The following is a 19,235-nucleotide window of genomic DNA, read 5'->3' on the forward strand; positions in this document are numbered from 1 at the left end:
TAATATTTCCTCCTTTTCATTAAATTGTAAATGGCAATTCCATTTAGATAAAATATCTCTCCTTGTTAAATCAACAGGAGCTTCAGAATTTAGTTAAAACGGATGTAAATCCTCTCTTGGGCCAAGAGAGTTAGGCACAGGGTGAGAATGATATAATGTTTTTTCTTTTTATTAGTAACTCCCACGATTTTAGAAGTTTTCATACTCCAGGGCAGGGTCTTTTGTAGGCACGTGGGATTAATCACTGAGAGCGTAGCTCATGTATCAATTAAAAATTGACAAGGTTCCCCATTAATGTATATAGTTGTTTCTCCTAGAGGGTTTAGAGCTACCGTAGGAAAAGTCCCTGTTTTGTCCCTGGAGCCCCTTCATTCTGAATCAAGAGATGAAGGAATGGTTGGGGTGGAAACTTTGTTTATTCTTCAATTTAAAAAATTCATTTTTTCAGTGGCCAGATTTTTTGCAATAGTGGCAGGGACAAGTTTTAGGTCCACTGGAGGGTTTAAAACTTTTTCTGAGTGGGCCCTTGCAGCTGCTGTAACTGAAGGGACATTAATTTATTTAATTTGTTAGCCTGCACAGCCTGCTTTGTTTCTAAAGTTTGGTTAAGCTCATGGGCTAATGTAACCAATTCCATAGTGGGAGCAGCCTTCCAGTCAAAACGATGTCTTTTTACTAATGCTGAAATTTTAGGTTTGAAGCCAGAAATAAATATTGCATTAAGGGGCTCCTTCATTCCCTCATCTGAAAAGTTCAACCCAGAGTGTTCCAACAACTTCTGGAATAATCGGAATTGATAATCATAGGCATTTTCATCTTTGCCTTGTATACAAGAATAAACTTTTGTCCAGTCAGTTGTCAGAGGAAAGGCCTTAAGGATTGATTGCTTCATGTAAATCATTACCCTTAGCTCGGGCTCGTGTGAGAAGGGTTTCTGCCATTTTGGCTGTATTCAAAGCTAAATAACTTCAGGGATCTTTCCATTTAGCACATTCTAACTTTTTTTTTAGCCACAGTTTGGCTTCCCTAGGGCCAATTTACATATGGACTAATGGATACAAATCAGCCAATCTGGCTGATAAGCATCAATAAGGACCTTGAATCATTTAGCGAATTTATGAGGATCCTCATGTAAATTTAGAAAATCTTTGGCAGTTTGGTATGTGTCCAAGGAATGAAAGAAATAACAGTGTTCTTTGGATTTTCTCTGGTGCCTATTCCAGATTCTGCAAGGTGAATTTTAAAGGCATTCAGGAATAGGGCTTCTCGACTTTGATCTGTCTAGTTTTGGAATCTTTGGTCTTATGTTTTCTGGCTTTGAATCTGTAGTAGCTTCTTCTGAGAAGAAAGGTAGTTCAGACAGAAAGTTTTCAGAGGGACAAAGAAGCAGAGGAGGAAACAGAGAAGAGGCTGTTGGCGGGGGAGGGAGGGCAGAGGCACTGCAGTGGAGGTTGTAAGCGTAACAGTGCTCTGCCTTTCTAATTTTTTTATTTTGCTCAATTCAGAAATTGTATTCTGCAATTCTTTATTCTGATTAGACAATTTGGAAACAGATTTTTGCAGAGAAATTATTTTATTGTGCTGATGTCTTTTACAGACCTCGAAATTCCAATCACAAAAAACATTCCATTGAAATTTCTTAATCTGGGATCCCTTTTTCTCTAACTTGCTGTGCAGAAAATTTAACTGAGAAAGTTCAAAAGTTCCCCAAAGTGGCCACACATCCAAACTGTCTCAGGTTAAGTCTTGCCAAGCAGACAAAAATAAACATGACGAAGAACCATAATGCTTATTCATAAAGTAAGCAGGAGTTCCCAGAGGAGGCTCAGAATTGCTCTTAGATTTGGCATTTCCCATATTCCCAAAGGCATCCTAAGGTTAGCTTTGGAAGCTTTTTAAACAATGATCAGAGCTTTTAGTTTCTCAGAACCAGCTAATATCCCTGACAAAGTACTACTAGCTAGGCTTTGGAATGTGGCTTTTCAAGGTTCTGAGGTCTGTAACCAATGACCGTGAGGTAGCTAAAACCAAAGGAACTTATACTCCGTTTAAAAGAACAGAAAAGAAAGAGGAATACAAATCCTTTAACAAGAGTTGGGGAGCCTCTGTGCAAAGTAAGCAGGGCTTGGACCCAAGAGGCATTTACCTGCTGCAACTCCCAGGGTCCCGTGAAAGCATACAGGCCCAAGAGGCCTATTTGGGTGCCAAGCCTCCGACTTCTCACTGTCCTGGTTATTGGAGAGGTAAAATCACCTTCAGGCCCACGCTGGGTGCCAAAATGTCTTAAACTCCAGGCTTACACTTTGCTAGAAATAAAAACCAAAGGATTTTATTGAAGGATGAAAAATAAAGGCATTTTGCAAAATGGAGAAACACAAGGCACTCAAACAAGAGGCTGCAGCGTGTGTTCCAACTTTCAGGGAGAGCAGTGAGGTATTTATTAGGCAGAGCAACAAAGGCAAAAGGTTTTACATCAAGGAGGGGTGGTGCAGGGGAAGGAAGGAAGATTTACAAGGGGTTGTCAAACTACAAACTTTCCGAACATCAATTTATAGCCCAACATTAGTTTCTTATTTCCCAATACAAATTGACTAAAGCAATATTTCTAAAGCAAGCTGTGTACAGGTTCTTTTTTTTTAATTGTGTTTTAGGTTAAGGTTTACAGAGCAAATTGTTTCTCATTAAACAATACACGGATTGTTTTGTGACATTGGTCGCCAACCCTGCAATGTATCAACACTCCCTTTCTCAAACCTCGGGTTCCCCATTTTTATTCATCCAGTTTTCCTGTCCCTTCCTGCCTTCTCATCTTTCCTTTGGGCTGGTGTGCCCATTTAGTCTCGTATACATGGTTTAACTACACCTGTTACTGTTTCTTTTATAGGCTTGTCTAATCTTTCACGGAAGGGTGAACTTCAGGAGTGACTTCAGTACCAAGTTAAAAGTGTGTCCGGGGGCCGTATTCTTGGGGAAGTCTGGTCTTTTTTTTTTTTGTGAGTTTGAATTTCGTTCTACATTTTTCTCCTGCTCTGTCTGGGACCTTCTGTTTTGAAACCTGTCAGAGCAATCGGTGGTGATAGCTGGGCACCATCTAGTTGTTCTGGACTCAGTTTTGTAAACGTTCTTGACATGAGGGTTTAGTGATTGATTGTAGGTCAGCTCACTGGCATGGATTGAATTATGTCCCCCCAAACATGTGTGTATCAACTTGGTTAGGCCATGATTCCCAGTATTCTGTGGTTACCCTCCGTTTTGTGATTGTAATGCTACATTAAAAGGATTAGAGTGAGATTGTAACACTCTTACCAGGTCGCATCCCTGATCCAATGTAAAGGGAGTTTCTCTGGGGTGTGGCCTGCACCACCCTTTATCTCTCAAGAGATAAAAGTAAAGGGAAGCAAGCAGAGAGTTGGGGACCTCATACCGCCAAGAGAGCATCACCAGGAGCAGAGTGCATCCTTTGACATGGAGTCCCTGCACCTGAGAAGCTCCTCAACCAGGGGAAGATTGAGGACAAGGACCTTCCTCTAGAGCCGACACAGAGAGAAAGCATTCCCCCGGAGCTGACACCCTGAATTTGGACTTGTAACCTACTAGGCTGTGAGAAAATAAATTTCTCTTTGTTAAAGCCATCCACTTGTGGTATTTTTGTTAAAGCAGCCCTAGATAACTAAGACAGTCACCTTAGTCAAAGTCCTTGAAATGTAAAAGTTGTTATTGGTCAGGAAGGAGATTAGATCAACTCCAACCTGAAGTCTTTCAAAATGTAAACATGGCCATCTAGCTAGGATGAGTGAGTTTGAGCCTAGGCATTCTCTCTATGAATTGCCTGAGAACAGTTAAGTTAGCAAGATTTACATAAGCTAAGGCCCAGATCTCTGTACTCTTTGTATCACAGTCAAAATTTTTACAAGGGACCAAATTGGCTTTGAAGAATGGCAGAGGCAGGCTTCAAACCTAGTTGCAGCTTAATTCAAAATGGAGTTTGAATTTAGGTCTGGGGTTAATCATGCCATACAGCCCGTTGTAAGATTTGCTTATTCAGCCCTTTTGACATGTCCCTATCCTTCTTTCAGCAATTCTTTACCTCTGGCACAAGATGTCCCAGGTCTCTCTTTTTTTTTTCTTAAATTGAATATAATTTACAAACAGTACAGTGAACAGGCCTGAAGTGTACAGTTCAAAGAGTTTTCACAAATGTATAAATTCATGCAATTCACACCCCTAACAAGACATAGAAAAATTTAAATGCCCCAGGAACTTCTCCGTTTTGCCCTTTCTCAGGTAACCCTCATGGCTTTCCCACCACACCTGCCCACTAGCAGCCATTGTTCTGATTTCTACCACCGTAGATTAGTTTTGTCTGTTATATAACTTTATATAAATGCAGTCACATAGTATGTATTGTTTTGTAATTTCTTTTGTAATTTTTGCAGTTTCTTTTGCTGAGCATGCTTTTGTTGGGATTTCGCATGTATCTGTAGATCACTTGTTTATGAATATCCCACAATTTATCCTTTTAACTCATAGATACTGGGTTGTGCTATGAACATTCTTGTGCAGGTCTGAGATTTCAGCCTACTTGCCAGCTGAGAATTAACCTGCTGCAGTTTCATGGATGGTGACTGAAGACATGAGCCTCCTAGCTTAGAGACTCACGGCAGTGTAAGCGTCCTGAGTGCCATGTTTGCATCAGTTTCTCTTGTCCCGAAAGTCTCACAGGGGTGATGCAGATCGGCCCAGGTGAATGCAGCACGTGCAGGGGCTGTATGTCACAACTGAGGAATCCTGTGCTTGGGGAACCTTAGTCTTTTACAGTGGGTTGCCAGCAAACCTCTCAGATCCTTGTCCTAGAAGGAGAGATTCAGCAAATAAACCTACTCATTGCTCTAGAGGGAGATAATTATCTTTGTCTTCCAAGGAAGTTTGCTCTACAAACACCCTTGAAGAGATAGACTGAAATGAAAGCTGCGAGTCCCCTGCTTGTAAGATGTACAGAAATGGGAGTGACCCCATGGAGTCTGCCAACAACAGTATATCTGTGTAGGTCGTCTTTTTCTCTCAGCAAAGTTTGGTAGTTTTCTGGATATGGTCTTACACATCTTTCACTAAATTTATCCCTGAATATTTTTTTTTTCTTTTGGATGCTATTATAAATGCAATTGTAAAAATTCTAAATTCATTTTCTAGTTGTTTATTGCTGGTTTAAAGAAATACAGTTGGTTTTTATATGCTGACCTTATATCTTGCAACCTTGCCAAACTCACCTATTAGTTCTAGTAGTTTTTTTTTTTTTTCCTAGATTCCTTGTGATTTTCTAGGGAGCCCTGGTGGCGCAGTGGTTAAAGTGTTCGGCTGCTAACAAAAAGGTCAGCGGTTTGAACCCACCAGCTGCTATGTGGGAGAAAGATGGGGCAGTCTGCTTCTATAAAGATTTGCGGCCTGGGAAACCCTACGGGGCAGTTCAGCTCTGTTCTGTAGGGTCACTATGAGTTGAAATTGACTCCACAGCAGTGGATTTAGTTTTTTTTTGTTTTTGGGTTGTGATTTTCTGCATAACAAAATCATGTCATCTATGATTAAAGATAGTTTTTTACTTCTTCCTTTCCAATTTTTATGCCTTTTATTTATCTGTCTTATTGCACAGTCTAGAACCTATAGTATAATGTTGAATCTTAGGGGGGAAACATTTAATATTTCACCACTAAGTAGGATGTTAGTTGTAGATTTTTCATAGATGCCATTTATTAGGTTGAGGAAGTTCCCTCTTATTCCTAGTTTTGCATTCTTATCTTTCTCTTGACTCTAATGGGAATGCCCCGAACAGCTCGCTGCTCCATCTGGTGTTGCTGTTGTTTTGAGAGGAATACCTCTTTAATATTGTGGCTGCTGGTGGAGTTGGCCCTTGACGCACGGCAACCCCATGCACAGTGGAATGAAATGCCGCTCAGTCCTGCATCATCCCCGTGATCAGTTGCAAATTGGACAGTTGTGATCCATGGGGTTTTCATTGGCTGATTTTCAAAAGTAGATTGTAAGGTCCTTCTTCCTAGTCTGTCTTAGTCTGGAAGCTCTGCTGAAACCTGTTCAGCATTACAGCAAGACACAAGCCTCCACCGACAGATGGGTGATAGCTGCATATGAGGTGTACTGGGGAGGAATCCACCCGGGGTCTCTTGCGTGGAAGGCGAGAACCACCGCTGCCTCACTTTTTAATATTAGGCTTCTTCAGATGATAAAAGTTGTACTTCCAGTGTTCGTGGACTAAGAACATTCATCCTTAAAAATCTACTCTGAATTCAGCCAAACTTGAGGTGAATGTATTTTGATTAATCAAAAGAGCAATTTACATTTGAAAAATAGTTCTTCATACATTTGCTTTGACAGCCTTTTACAGTAGTTCAGACAACAACGGATTCTGTTTAATTTTTTTCTGAAATATTGTTATTATAACAATACAGCCTTGAAGGGAAATTTAAAAATTCACCTGTAATCCCACTGCTTATCTGCTGGAGGAGGGTGCTGAGAAGTGGAAGCAGGGAACCCCCATCCTGGTCTCCAGCAGCCCAGTGACCGCCATTTTGATCCCCTTCTTTCAGGGAGACGACTTCGAGGGAAGGCATTCTACAATGTGGGTGAGAAAGTATACTGCCAGGAGGACTTTCTGGTGAGTCAGAGGTGTGCCCCTGACTTGTGCCACGAGGGGGGCCCGAGGTGCGGGTCCTTCCTTCCGATTCACGTGGATACCTGAGGGCAGAAGGCAGATGCTGGCTGGGAAATCAGTGGCCCTTTGTCATCTGACATCCTGGATCTTCTGTCCCCTTTCAGTACTCCGGGTTCCAGCAAACGGCTGACAAATGTAGTGTGTGCGGACACCTCATCATGGAGATGGTGAGAACCTACCCCCAGCCTCCTGGAGCCACTACCCCTCTGACCTGGGTGGAGTCTGAGGACCCCATCCTTTCACCTGTTCCAGACCTGCCAGGGGCTCAGCCCAGAGCCTCTTCCACCTGCATTGACCCTTCAGTGCCTCCCACCCTCAGATCCTCCAGGCCCTTGGGAAGTCCTACCACCCAGGCTGCTTCCGGTGCTCTGTGTGTAACGAGTGCCTGGACGGGGTGCCCTTCACCGTGGATGTGGAGAACAACATCTACTGTGTCAGAGACTATCACACGTGAGTAGCTGGCACTGTGGAGCAGGTGGGACCCTTGCTGACTCCTCTCCTCCTCTTGAAGCATTTTTCTGGCCAACCTGCCTGCCCATACCCTTGCGTTCTTCGTAGTTTCTAGGAAGCACAAATGGAGGCACTTCTGGTCTTCCCCTGTGATACCTCTGTGGTTGGGGCAGGGCACGCATCTCTGCCTTGAGCTCTCTCTCAGCTGGTTCAGCCACCAGCCACTTCTTTCTTCTCCTTTCTCTTTTTCTTGCATGCTCCCCATCTCGCAGTGGTAGGGACTCTACTAGCTGCCCTCCCAGCATCCATCCCTCTGCTCCCAGGGCCAGGCAAGGCCTCTTCCACCTGGGTTGAGGGCTTGGGGCCTCTGCAGAGCCTTTCTCCTGCCTGTTACCCATGTGGGCAGCCAAGCCATTCTCACTTGTTGTGGCTCCAGGGTTGTCAGAGTTCTTGTCCTGTGCATGGGGTTGGTGATGGGGCATAGCCCTCTGGTGCTCAGGTTGGAGCCAGGCTTTGCAGGGGTCTCATTAGGGGGCAGGAAACTCACAGGAAGCATGAGAGAGAGGGCAGAGAAGCCGAAGCCATTCTGGAAAAGATGATGGGGTGGAGGTAAGTTGTGAAGCCAGATCGAAGGCCAGTGCTGAGAAGGCATGGCAGAAGCTGCTCTGACCTCAAGGGAAAGAGGGCTTGATGCTTGGGCTGTTTCATGGGACTACTGTGGGTGGACATGGCCTTGTGCCCTTGTCCTCTGGTCACTCAGCTGGTGACTTCTGGTTTCCTTTATTCCTCCAGGGTTTTTGCACCAAAATGTGCTTCCTGTGCCCGTCCTATCCTCCCTGCACAGGTAGGAACCACTCACCTGGAGATGGGCAGGTGCCTGGTCCAGCACGGTATCTGCCCAATCCTGCCCAGGTCTGCCCCAGGTCTGGAGCCAGTGGGAGGGATGAGGAATGCTCCTGCCCCATTTTCCTCAGGGCTGAGGACTGAGTGTTGTCCCCTGGCAGGTGTTAGAGGGAAACGGTGGCCCCCACTGCTTGGCTGCCCACTGCCGCTCTCAGCTCCATTCTCCATTGACGTAGAGGCTGCTCCCCAGGTCTGGTTGGCTCTGCAGGCTGAGGATTGTGGGGGAGACAAAAGGAGGCGGATTGTGCAGGAGAGAGCCCTGGGTGGTGTGGCTCTCGCAGGCACTGGGTCATCCTGTGTGCCAGCTTCATCCCAGGCTGGTATGCCTGGGGAAGCAGGACCAGCAGTGGTCTTTCCTGACTCCAAAGAAGTGAAAATAACATGTACACACATGCTCACCCACATTCACACCAGCGACGGCTCTCCGTGACACCTGTGCGTGCTGTTGGCTGCAGCTATGGGAGGGTGCCCAAGGAACGTGCACGTCCATTCACGGGGACCCACTGATGTCTTTTCCAGCCCCCATAGAACCACCATGTCAGTGCTTATACAGGCATGGGTGCACATCCACTGAGACACCAGCAGGTTGGGTAGGTGTGTTCCTACGCAGAGCTTCCTCAGCCTTGACAAACCCTATCTCTCCAGGGCTGCGAGACAACCATCCGGGTGGTGTCTATGGACAGAGACTACCACGTGGAATGTTATCACTGTGAGGTGAGCCTGGGTCCTCCTGGAAGTCTGGTGGCTGGAGGACTGCCTCCCACACTGGTCTCCTTCTCCCTAGGAGTTCTGTGGGCCCATCTCCTCTTTTATGGCTTCTACCCCATTCTACTTGTCTTTCCCCTGCCGTCAGCCTCTTCTTTCTCCCTGTTTTTTATTCAGTCACATATTCGCTGAGTGTTTACAGCGTGTGGGTGCTGGGGATGTAATGGAGAATAAGATAGTCCCTACTGGCATGGAAGAGATGAATATTCAGGAAATACCCACACGCTGTGATTGGTCCTATTAAGGAAGCCTTGGAAAATCAGGGCAGACTTTCTGAAGGAGGTGATAGCCAAGCTAAGAGTTGAAGGATGAATAAGAGTTAGCCATTGAGAGAGGGAGAAGGGCATTCCCAGGCAGTGAAAGCAGAATGTGCTTAGGTGCCAAGGTAAGTGTGTGGTTCAGGGTCGCAGGAGCTGGTGACAAAAGGCCACATGAGCTATGGAGTGTGGACTTACCCTGAGGGTAATGGAGAATAATAAGACAGAGATGATCAGATTGGATTTGGGCTTTAGAAAGGGCAGTCACTGCCAATGCAGAGAATAAATCAGAGGTACAAGACATAGGGTTTGGGGGCTCCCTGAAGACATGATGTGGTAAGAGCTCTGTGTTCTGGCCGGGGTGATAGGCTGAGTCAGGCTGTGATCCTGGGCTCAGGGAAGTGGATTGATTTAAGCGCTGGTTAGGCAGTAGAAGGGAGTGGATTTGCTGAGTAAAAGGATATGGGTTTTGAGGGTTGGGAGGCATCTTTCAGGAATCCAGGAGAGAGGCAGGGAGAGAGGAGGAAGGGGATTAAGATGCTCTCATTTTCAGTAGCTGGAGACATCCGAGTAGAGATGTCCAGTAGGCAGATGTTCTGGAGCCCAAAGAATCTGGACTACTGGTATAGGAGTTTAGGAGTCATTGACATATAGCTTTCTTCTCTCTGATACCCTGCCCTGTGAATTCTAGTCGCCTTGACTTCTCAACTCAAGGAGACCACTGGGCTCCGGGTTCCTCCGACGGTAAAGTTTCTTGCAGCCTGGAAACTCTCTAGGCAGTAAGTTAGGGTGATCGTTGGGCGCACCTCATTTGTTCCCTCTCTCTTGGTGATCACTAACCTTGTCTGTTGTCCGCTGTCTGAACATCATTGTTTTGTGTGTGTATTTTCCTCTGACTTTTAGTTGTTGAAGGTGGGTGGGCTAATCCAGTCCTGTAGTCCAATCAGGGCCAGAAGCAGGAGTCCCACCATGACACATAGATGGCAGCTGAAGCCAGGGGATTAAGGAGATCTTCCAGGGAGACTTGTAGAGGAAGAGGCAGGGACTCAGGGTAGCCCTTGGAGCACCAGTATTTAAGGAATGTCTAGAGGCAAAGCAACTGCAAAGGGAGGCTGAGAAGGAGTGAATAAGAAGTAGGAAGAAAACCAGGAGGGGCTTTTCTGATTACAGAGCCCCAGGGAAGAGCAGGAGGGTGCATCCCTGAGGAATCTTCAATAGGAATCATGGATCTATGGGGAAGGAGGCAAGGGGCCCGATGGGAAATCCTGTTGGGCTGAGGAGAAGGCTCAGGAGCAGGCATGGTCTGCAGGGGGCTATGGTTCCCCTTGGACAGGGCAAGTGGATGGGAGACTCGGTAACAGGGCATCAGTAACCCTTAGCTTGCTCTCAGGGTATCGTGTCGTCCTAGGGACTGCAGCTTCCCCTTGCAATTGCTGAGCGTGAGCCTTGGTGAAATGGTGATGTTGAGAGTTAAAGAGCATGGCCTCAGGTGCTAGCAGCTGGTCCACAGAGGGAGACAGACTCCTTGAGGGAATCCCATCCTGGACAGACTTCGCCTGAGCCTTTCTGAGCCACAACCGTGGGGGCTGTGAGACCAGGTGCTCTGGCCCCCTGGGAGGCTAGTGAATGGGAACTGGGGTCTCCAGGCCTCCTCTGCCCTCCCTTCTGTGGTGTGTAGCGGTTAATAGCAGGGCTCAGTCAGTGACCTGTGGATGGACATGAGGCCACGATGCCATATGGCAGCCCAGCTCTGTTACCTGTGATGAGTGGGGTGGGGCTGGTCTCAGGATCTTTGGGTAACAAGTGTTAAAGCTGCAAGCAGGCTTCAGCCACAGAGGCAGCGAGTGTGACCAGAGAGCCACCTAGGGGCAGCGCGGGAACAAAGGAAGGAAGGAAAGTTGTCCAGCTGGTCTCGCCAGGTGCACGGGGATTCTGATGACATGTCCTCTGTGGCTGCCCTTCACACTTTCTGTGAGTTATTTACAAAGGTCAGATAAGGATAAAATCACTTGTCAAACAGAGAAAATTAACTATTAAAAAATACTGCAAAGGTAAAATGATAAGATAAGGGACACAAAGTAGGATCCTCCTCGTATATGTGATGTCTGCTTCCGGTCTACCCAATTTCTTGAGGCCTCTCTGCTCAGGAATTTGCCCCACACTTGCCAAGTTCACCACATCCCTTCTGGCAGAATCCGTCAGACAGTTCTCAGTTGTCACCTTCCTGACCACTCAGCTTTCCCACAAGCTGACCTGTTCCTCCGTGACATACTTTCTTCACTTTGCCCTTACAACCACCCATTTTTGGTTTTCTTTGCTTTCATTTTCCCCAAAAGGCTCCTTTGCTCAGTTTTTCCCCTTCTTTCCATCTCTTAATGTCTGACGAACGCTCCAAGGCTCGGCACTTTGTCATTTTCTCTTTTTCAGTTACCTTCCCTCCCTGGGAAATGTAGTAATCTTTTGTCCTTGAAGCTTTCGGTGTGCTGACATCCACATGTGCCCTGGGCCCTCTGTCCAGACTGCAGATTTGTATTCAGCTACCTCCTCTCTCAGTGTCTCCACTTGGACGTCTAAGAAGCATCTCAAATCCCGTGGGTCCTCCCCCTCAAAGAGTAACAGCCCGAGTCTTCCCCCATGACTTCTTATGTGCCCTGATGTGCCCTCCCCTTACGCTGGGTTTCTGCTTGTTCTTCCTCAGGACTGTGGGCTGCAGCTGAGTGGCGAGGATGGACACCGCTGCTATCCGCTCGAGGGCCACCTGCTGTGTCGCCGCTGCCACCTGCGGCGCCTCCAGCCTGGCCCACTTCCATCGCCTGCTGTGCATGTCACGGAGCTCTGAGCAGGGGCCTGGAGCCCCACCTGGGCTGTGTCTGGGAGTGGGGTGCAGTGGTGTCACTGGGGGGCCACAAGGAGGGGGTACAGACCACACCAGGTGACGCTGTCAGAGGTGGTGACACTGCATGGTCCAGAGATACATCCAAGACCAAACTATGCGGGATATGAGCTGCTCCAGAAAGCCCATGCTGCTTCAGTCGTGTTTTGGCACTACTCTGCTGGGACGATTCACTGGCCGGAAGCATCACTCCTGCTGCTGGGCAGGGTGCCCGGAGCCCACCAGTCAGCCCACCTGCCACCTAGGATGCTAACGCAGCAGGAGATTGTGCATGGGTGGGCCACGGGTACACCTGGCTTCTTTTCCAGCCATATGGCTAACTCCCTTGAGACCCCTACAAGTGGCTTTCCTGCAGGGATTATGTGGCCCCTGCCCTTTCTCCATGGTCTGCAACGGGAGGTGGTCCATGGGGGTGTGTGACACCATGAGTTACTGCACTGGGTGACACCAACCTTAGTGATGCCACTGGGGGTAGGGGGCAGGTTGGTTGGCTGCAGGCTAGCCTTGGAGTGTTGTCAGGGTGGGCTGGGCTGCCATGCGTGGTTCCATCCCACCACATCCCCTAGTCCCCACCGAGCTCCCATCCGTAGGGGCCGGCCCCCCGCAGCATCTGCTACTTGTATTTATTCACCGTCTGTGCCTCCTCAGGCTGCTGCCTTCCACTCCACCCCATCACTGGCTTTCCCTTCTGGGACCCCCTGTGCCCCAAGGCCTCGGGTACAGGTGCCTGGACTGGCCTCTCAGAGGCGCTGGGGTACAGCAGGCTGCCTTGGGCCTGGAACCAATGTCCCTGGTTCAGAAGAGGCCGAGACCCCTCCAAGAAGGCTCCGCAGGGTAGGGTGTGGCCTGGAAGGCGGAAGTTGGCAGAGGGCACGTGTGTTTGTGTGTCTTCTAAATGCCTTGCCTGCTGGTGGGTGGGAAGGGTGCTTTTTTGGGGGGTGGAGCCACAGGAGAGGGTGGGAAGTGGGGTCTGCAAAGGCTGTGCCCTGCCTGTGGCCATTGTGGTCACTGTGAGGTTTGGCCCGGGGACTCTTAATGGTTATTTTCAGCCACACATCCTGCTCTATTTTCCCCATCCCTGGCTCCTGGCTTGAAAAATGCTTCCCTCCTCCTCCCTCCATCCTTCACCAGAAAAGAACCTCCTGGTTCAGGATTCCAGCCACAGGTCTCGGTGAAGAGCGGTCATGAGGGGGGGCGCCCTGCCCAGGTTTCAGGGAAAACACCTGTTTGTGCACACTGTATCTGACTCCATAACAAAAGGATATGATTTGACTTAAATTAAGTTTTGCCTTTGAGAATATTTTCATTTTCTTTAAAAGAATATAGTTTTCTTCTAAGAGCCTAGGCCAAGGTTGTTACTTCTTTAAAAAAAAAAAATTACAGGAAACTCACCAGTGTCCGATGTGTATATCACGTGGCTAGTTTTCAGGTGGTGAAAACATTTGTCGTTGAAGTATTTTTGTATAAATTCCTCTAAAATCTCAAAATGTGTGTCTGCCTTTCAGACTTCAGAGAGTAGTGTGGGGTTTTGTTTGTGTGACCCGGTGAAATACAGATTGGGGAAATGTGGATTAGTTTCTCTGTAAAACATGTCAGCTTTGGGAGGCTTGGACTTTCCGTTGGTGAGCTGGGTTTGCATTTGTGGGTGGCTCCTGCAGCGAGAGGCCCGTTCATAAACCATCACAGTGGTGTTCACGGAATCTTTTGACTTGAGTTCATTTGTTCTGTGAGAGCCTGAACCGCTTCGTCTGGGCTGCCTTCTGCCCTCCGTTAGAACCTGTACCGGTTGCTACTGAATCGACGTCTAATCATGGTGACCCCGAGTGCGTCAGAGGGGAACTGTCTTCACAGGGTTTTCAGTGGCTGGTTTTTCAGACGTGGACTGCCCGTCCTTTCTTACGAGGCCTCTCTGGATGGACTGGAAACTCTAGCCTTTCAGTTAGCAGCTAAGTGTTTTAACCATTTGGACCACCCAGGAACTCCCCCTCTATTAAAAATGGGTTCTAACTGCTTGTAGGATCATCCAGTCAGGGGAGTGAGGCCCTGGGAATAAGAGCAGTTCCCCAGGCCTGTCTAATGGGATGTACAGGAGGGGACAGCAGGAGAGGTGGCAGCCAGTGGGGTCTAGCTGGGCTGAGGGCTGAAGCTGGGTGGCCCACTGGTGGGCTGGGAAGTCTGGTTGTAGTTCATCAGGTACTGAAAACAGTGGTACTGTAATAACCACTGAGAATTACGTGTTTCATTAGAAGCAGCCTTCAACAGGAATGGGTGGCGGCTTCTTGGAGAAAATGATTCCGATGGGGTCAGAAAGTGCACTCCAGGAATGGGAGACTCAGTTTCTGGCTTTCTCTTTACTGCCTTGCTTCCTAACCAATTAATACAAAGCTTTTTTTCCGATTCTCCTCTCTTTGGCTTCCTATCTCATGCCTACCTTAACTTGGGCTTCTTTTCATTGCAAACTCGGCCCTTCTTTTTCTTTTCCTCTGGGTCTGCTGTGGAGCAGGCCCCTGACCTTCCATCCGTGGGGATCACGATTGCTCTCCACACCTGCCCCATCTTGATGCGTACCATGATCCTCCCACCCAGCTGGACTGAGTCATCACAGCATGGAGCCCCTCTTTGGGCCCATGTGGCATAATTCCGTCAAAGGTCAGAGCCAAGGGAGTGCATGACCCTTTGGGACAATGACCTCACCTTCTGTCTCAGGGCTTTGGAGCTCCACGCTACTTTCTTGCTGAGACTGGTGACTGCTACTATCTCTCCTACCACAGAGCCTTTGCACATGCAGTTCCCACGGCCTGGGGCCACTCCCTGCCCAGTATTTAATTGCTGGCCAAATCTGTCAGATCTCAGCTACATGAATGAGTCAGGTACCTCGTTATTACATCACATTATTACATCAGTTACTACTACATCTCAGACTTCCTGACTCCTGCTCATTTTCCAAAAGCACCATCTTTGAGCCTGTTTTCAGGAATTACGTTGGCCTGATGGTTGTTGAGACTGAGGAAGCAGGTGAGAGCTAGACTCCAAGCCAGGTAAATTGTCCATGACGCTCCAACCCTGGGTGCCAAACCCACCTTCCCCTAGGATATTCACCCTCCTCCAAATGTTAGCCCCTGGTCACACCTTCAAGTGTGTCTTCTCACCTGGCTTTGGTCACTGTTGTACTTTTATGTATCTGGGTAGATGCTCTCTTGATGTCTATCTCCCCCATAGGTGGTGAGCTTTCCAGGCCATGTCCTGTCTGGGTTGTTCACCCTTGTCTCCACAGTGCCTGCTGTATGACTAGTGGCTATGGTCAGAGCCAGACCCTGCCCTGGCCTTTAGGGTCTCAACTTATTGACCCCCCCCCCGGCACATTGGTTTACATGTCCAATTCTAGTCCCAGTTGCCAATGGAGGAGCCACAGGTGGAATATAAAGGGCCAGGAACGGGTTTGCGCAAATACTATACATATGCACATGTCCAAGTGTGGGTGTCTGTATTCCATGCAGTATGCATAGATGCGTGCTTTCGTCCAAGGGCTTCAGTTCAGTCCTCATGCCCAGTGGCTTTGAGCCTTGAGTGCTGGGTCTACTGCTGTGTGTGTGTGTGTGTGTGTGTGTGAGAGAGAGAGAGAGAGAGATTGAGATGGGTGAGAGAGGGAGACGGAGGGAGAACGGGGAAGGGAAGAGATGGAGTGGGGAGGGACACGAGAAGAACAAGAGATCTGAGACACTGGGACTGAGAGGCATGGAGAGAGGATGAAAGAGACTGAGAAACATTGTGTGAGAGAGGTTGAATGAGAGAGATTGTTAGGGAGAGATGGCAAGAGGGAGAGATTGTGAGAGAGACATTGAGAGAGATTGAGAGGAAACTGAGGCTGAAAGAAAGATTGAGAGACAGAGTGAGCAAGAGGGATAAAGGGGGAGAGAGAATGAGAAACGGAGAGAGTGGTGGGCCACAGTAGAGAGAGATTGAATTCATTTAGTGAGAGTGAGGGAGACTGGTGTCCCCTGCTCCTTCCTAAGATCGCAGTGCCCCAGGACCAGGTGGTGGGGGAGCATTTGGATAGGTTCTCAGCCTAAGTAGCCCCACAAATAGAGAAAGCCCACCTCCTGTAAGTGACCAAAGGCTATCGTGTGTGTGTGTGTGTGTGTGTGTCTTGGAGGGTCCTGTGCTCATGATCCCAGGGTGGGAGGGGGTGGTGCTGACCTCCCCAACCCTGATTGTTTCCTGGTCAGTGCTTTCTGCCCCTCTTTGGCCATAAAACATAGATGAGAGCTTGCTGAACTTCAGGTAACCTCGGATGACTCATGTGGTCTTGCTCTGGAGGGGGCTGGGAGGCGTAGGAGTCAGGGTAGTGATTCATGGGACCTGGGAGGGCGTGGACACTGGAATCCACAGCAGCAGAAGCCGGGACAGCAGTGTGGGCCAAGGCCTGACTAGTCCAGGTGGCAGTCAGGGCTGAGAGTGGAGTAAAGCTGTGCTCACCACCATCTCCTCCCACCCCCACCGCTATCCCCAACCCTGAGGCTGGCTTCCAGCTCTATGGGCTCATTGTTACTAGATGCCAAGAAGCGATTCCTTCCTTTGATCAAAAATTGGGTCATGCATTTTAAGTGTCTGGCAGCCACAAACTAGCCAGGCAGTCAGCAAGACTTTAGGTACACACCTGGGAGTTGTGGGGCCTGAGGCAGCTGCAGAGGTAGGAGTAGGCTCTGACCTGTGGGCCTCCAGGACAGTCTTGAGTTTGGATTTGAGGACAGCTCTGGGAGTAGGAGGAGCACCCATGGCGCCAGCGATCTTCCATCCAGCTCAAGAGGACCTGCCCCTGTGGTGTGTGGGTATCAGGTATGCATGCACCCTCAGTGGGTGTGGTGGGACTTGGCTGGGAGAGGGGTATGTATATACATATTTTGGGTGACTGTGGGGGACTGCTTGGACAGGACTGGGTGGGAGAGGGTGTCTGGAAGATGGGAGAGACCATATGGCCTGAGGTAGGGTGGGGAAGCTCTTTCTGACCCACTAATATGAGGAAGTTTATACAGCGATGTCTCCTGGGGTAACAGGACCGGTCCAAGGCAACAGGTACCCATCAAATCTCTGTTATCTGGAGACAGAGACATCGGGAAGTATCTGGAGTCCTGGAGAACCTGGAGAATCCAAGAGAAATGCACCCGATGTAAGAGAGGAGCACCTCTCCTCCATCTTCTTTCTTCCCTGGCCTGAGGGCACTGCTGGGCTGCCCTCCTCAAGCTTGGATGTGTGTGTCACAGTCAGACCCTTTCTGCTCTGGAGGACAGAGAGGGCTCCCCAAAGTCATCAGGCTGGGAGGCTAGGGGTATCCAGGGGTGGGAAGGGACTGTGGTTCTGATACACCTGGCACCTCAGAGGGAAGTACTCAGCAGTGGTGGTGGTGTTCTTGTCACACAGTCACCTGTTCTGCCCAACCACACATGCCACTCCCATCATCCCACACCCAATGTGTACTCTTGTCCCTTCCCTCCTTCCTATAGCTCTTTCTTCTTTCCTTTTTTTTTTTAAACAAAACATACTTAAAGACTTTATTATACTAGTCTGATTGAAAAAGAGACTAACTCATTGGCTTTTGAGTAGAGCAACAGGGTAGATGATGTTAAGCATTTCCCTAGAGAGGAAAGACTGGGTAAAACAGGCTCGTAAGTTGTAAAGTGAAATTCTGTTTGGCCATATGAAGTGAGGCAGGGTGGGTGGATTATGTAGCAAGCTGCTGCCAGAGAAGCCTTGCTAAGAACGGGCTTCAGGAGGGAAGAGTGGTCAGCTGTGCTAATGCTGCTGAGCAAGGAGGACAAGGTCTCAGGTGGTGGTTTGGGAGAGCTGGAGTTCACTGGTGACCTTAAATAGAGCTGTTTTGGTGCAGTTGTGGGGAGGAAAATAAACCAGAACCTACTGAAGTGAGCAGAGGGAAGGAAGGGGAGACATCCAAAGTAGCTAACACTTGAATTTCTTGGGAAGGGGTACAGCAGCTTCTGAAGGGGCTTTTGGGTTGAGTGTTCTTTTAGGGTGGGTGATGCTGAGCATTTCCAAGGCTCAGTCACTCCGGAACCTGTCTGTAATTACATTCATCACGTGGATAATTCCAGGTTGTCTTCACCAAACCTCACTCTCCATGGGGACAAGGTCCGTGACTGCAGTCGTCACTGCTCTGCAAAACCCAGAGGTGTATCTACAGAAAATAGCACCTATGGAAAGCACTGAAATTGCGCCCCTGCAGAAACATAATAAACGCCCAGGGGCAGTCTCTAAATTGTGCCCTCCACCCCAATTCCAGCGCTTAGGGGCAATCCCCAAGTTATACACCAGCCTTTTGTTCGGCTGCCTCAGGTGCCTTTCGTATCTGTGGTGCCTCAAATGTCATTCTTCACCTTGTTGGTGCCTCCTTGGACTTTGGCCTGTGGGCAAGTGTCTCCCTCTGCCCCCTCGCTACACCTCTGTGCCCCTGTCCAAACATCTGACACCCATCTTTTAAATAACTTTACCATAGTATCACCTCAAAAATGCAAGTCAAGCTCGTTAATCTTTTACTGAGCACATTATGGCACTACCTGAAAATTACAACTGCGCCTTCCTTGCTTTCACTAATGAAAATTGGTCTATGATGTGCTTAGTCATTTTTTCCAGTTTCTATTCTCTCTACACTCAGCAGAACAATATCACAGCGTCTGCCTTGACCCATGGAGGCTCTCAAATATAAAAGCATTTGTTTTAACTTGCTGAATGATCTCTCACAGCTAGCGATGGAAACTGTGATGGTTAAGGGTTTCTACAGTGGGGAAGACTTGAACATGCTTAAGAGCCACTCTCTCTGTTGCTAAACTATTGTTCGGCTTAAAAAAGACTTCAGGAAATATTTTTGGTTTAAGGTTTAAAGATTATCTCAGGGCAATAGATTCAGGGGTTCATCAACCCTCCATGGCTCCAGAAACTCTGGATTCCATGAAAATTTGAAATTTTTCTGTTCCACTTTCTCTTTTTGATCAGGATTCTGCTATAGAATCTTTGATTAAGATGTTCAGTAATGGCAGCCAGGCACCATCCAGTTCTTCTGGTCTCATGGCAAAGGAGGTAATTGTTCATGGAGGCAATTAGCCACACATTCCATTTCCTCCTCCTATTCCTGACTGTCCTTCTTCCTCTGCTGCTCCAGGTGAATAGAGACCAATTGTACCTTGGGTGGCCACTTGCAAGCTTTTAAGACCCCAGGCACTACACAACAAAC

At 48.2% G+C, this 19,235-nt stretch overlaps 1 protein-coding gene across 3 annotated transcripts in view; it reads left to right on the top strand.

Moving 5' to 3' along the window:
* Window positions 1-15,598, top strand: part of WTIP (WT1 interacting protein) — a 33,657-nt gene extending 18,059 nt beyond the window's left edge. Inside the window, exons 4-9 of one of the 3 annotated variants that reach the window (XM_049863713.1) lie at window positions 6,600-6,667; window positions 6,829-6,891; window positions 7,044-7,174; window positions 7,967-8,018; window positions 8,723-8,791; window positions 11,798-15,598. In XM_049863713.1, coding sequence (XP_049719670.1) covers window positions 6,600-6,667; window positions 6,829-6,891; window positions 7,044-7,174; window positions 7,967-8,018; window positions 8,723-8,791; window positions 11,798-11,938 — 524 coding nt within the window. In that variant the 3' untranslated portion in view covers window positions 11,939-15,598. Of the gene's footprint in view, window positions 1-6,599; window positions 6,668-6,828; window positions 6,892-6,976; window positions 7,175-7,966; window positions 8,019-8,722; window positions 8,792-11,797 lie in introns of those variants that run through there. The other 2 variants (XM_049863715.1, XR_007514566.1) reach the window with 2 other exon arrangements.
* The last annotated feature ends 3,637 nt before the right edge of the window (window positions 15,599-19,235 follow it).

The sequence above is a fragment of the Elephas maximus genome, chromosome 21 (assembly GCF_024166365.1).
Source record: "Elephas maximus indicus isolate mEleMax1 chromosome 21, mEleMax1 primary haplotype, whole genome shotgun sequence".
NCBI lineage: Eukaryota > Metazoa > Chordata > Mammalia > Proboscidea > Elephantidae > Elephas > Elephas maximus.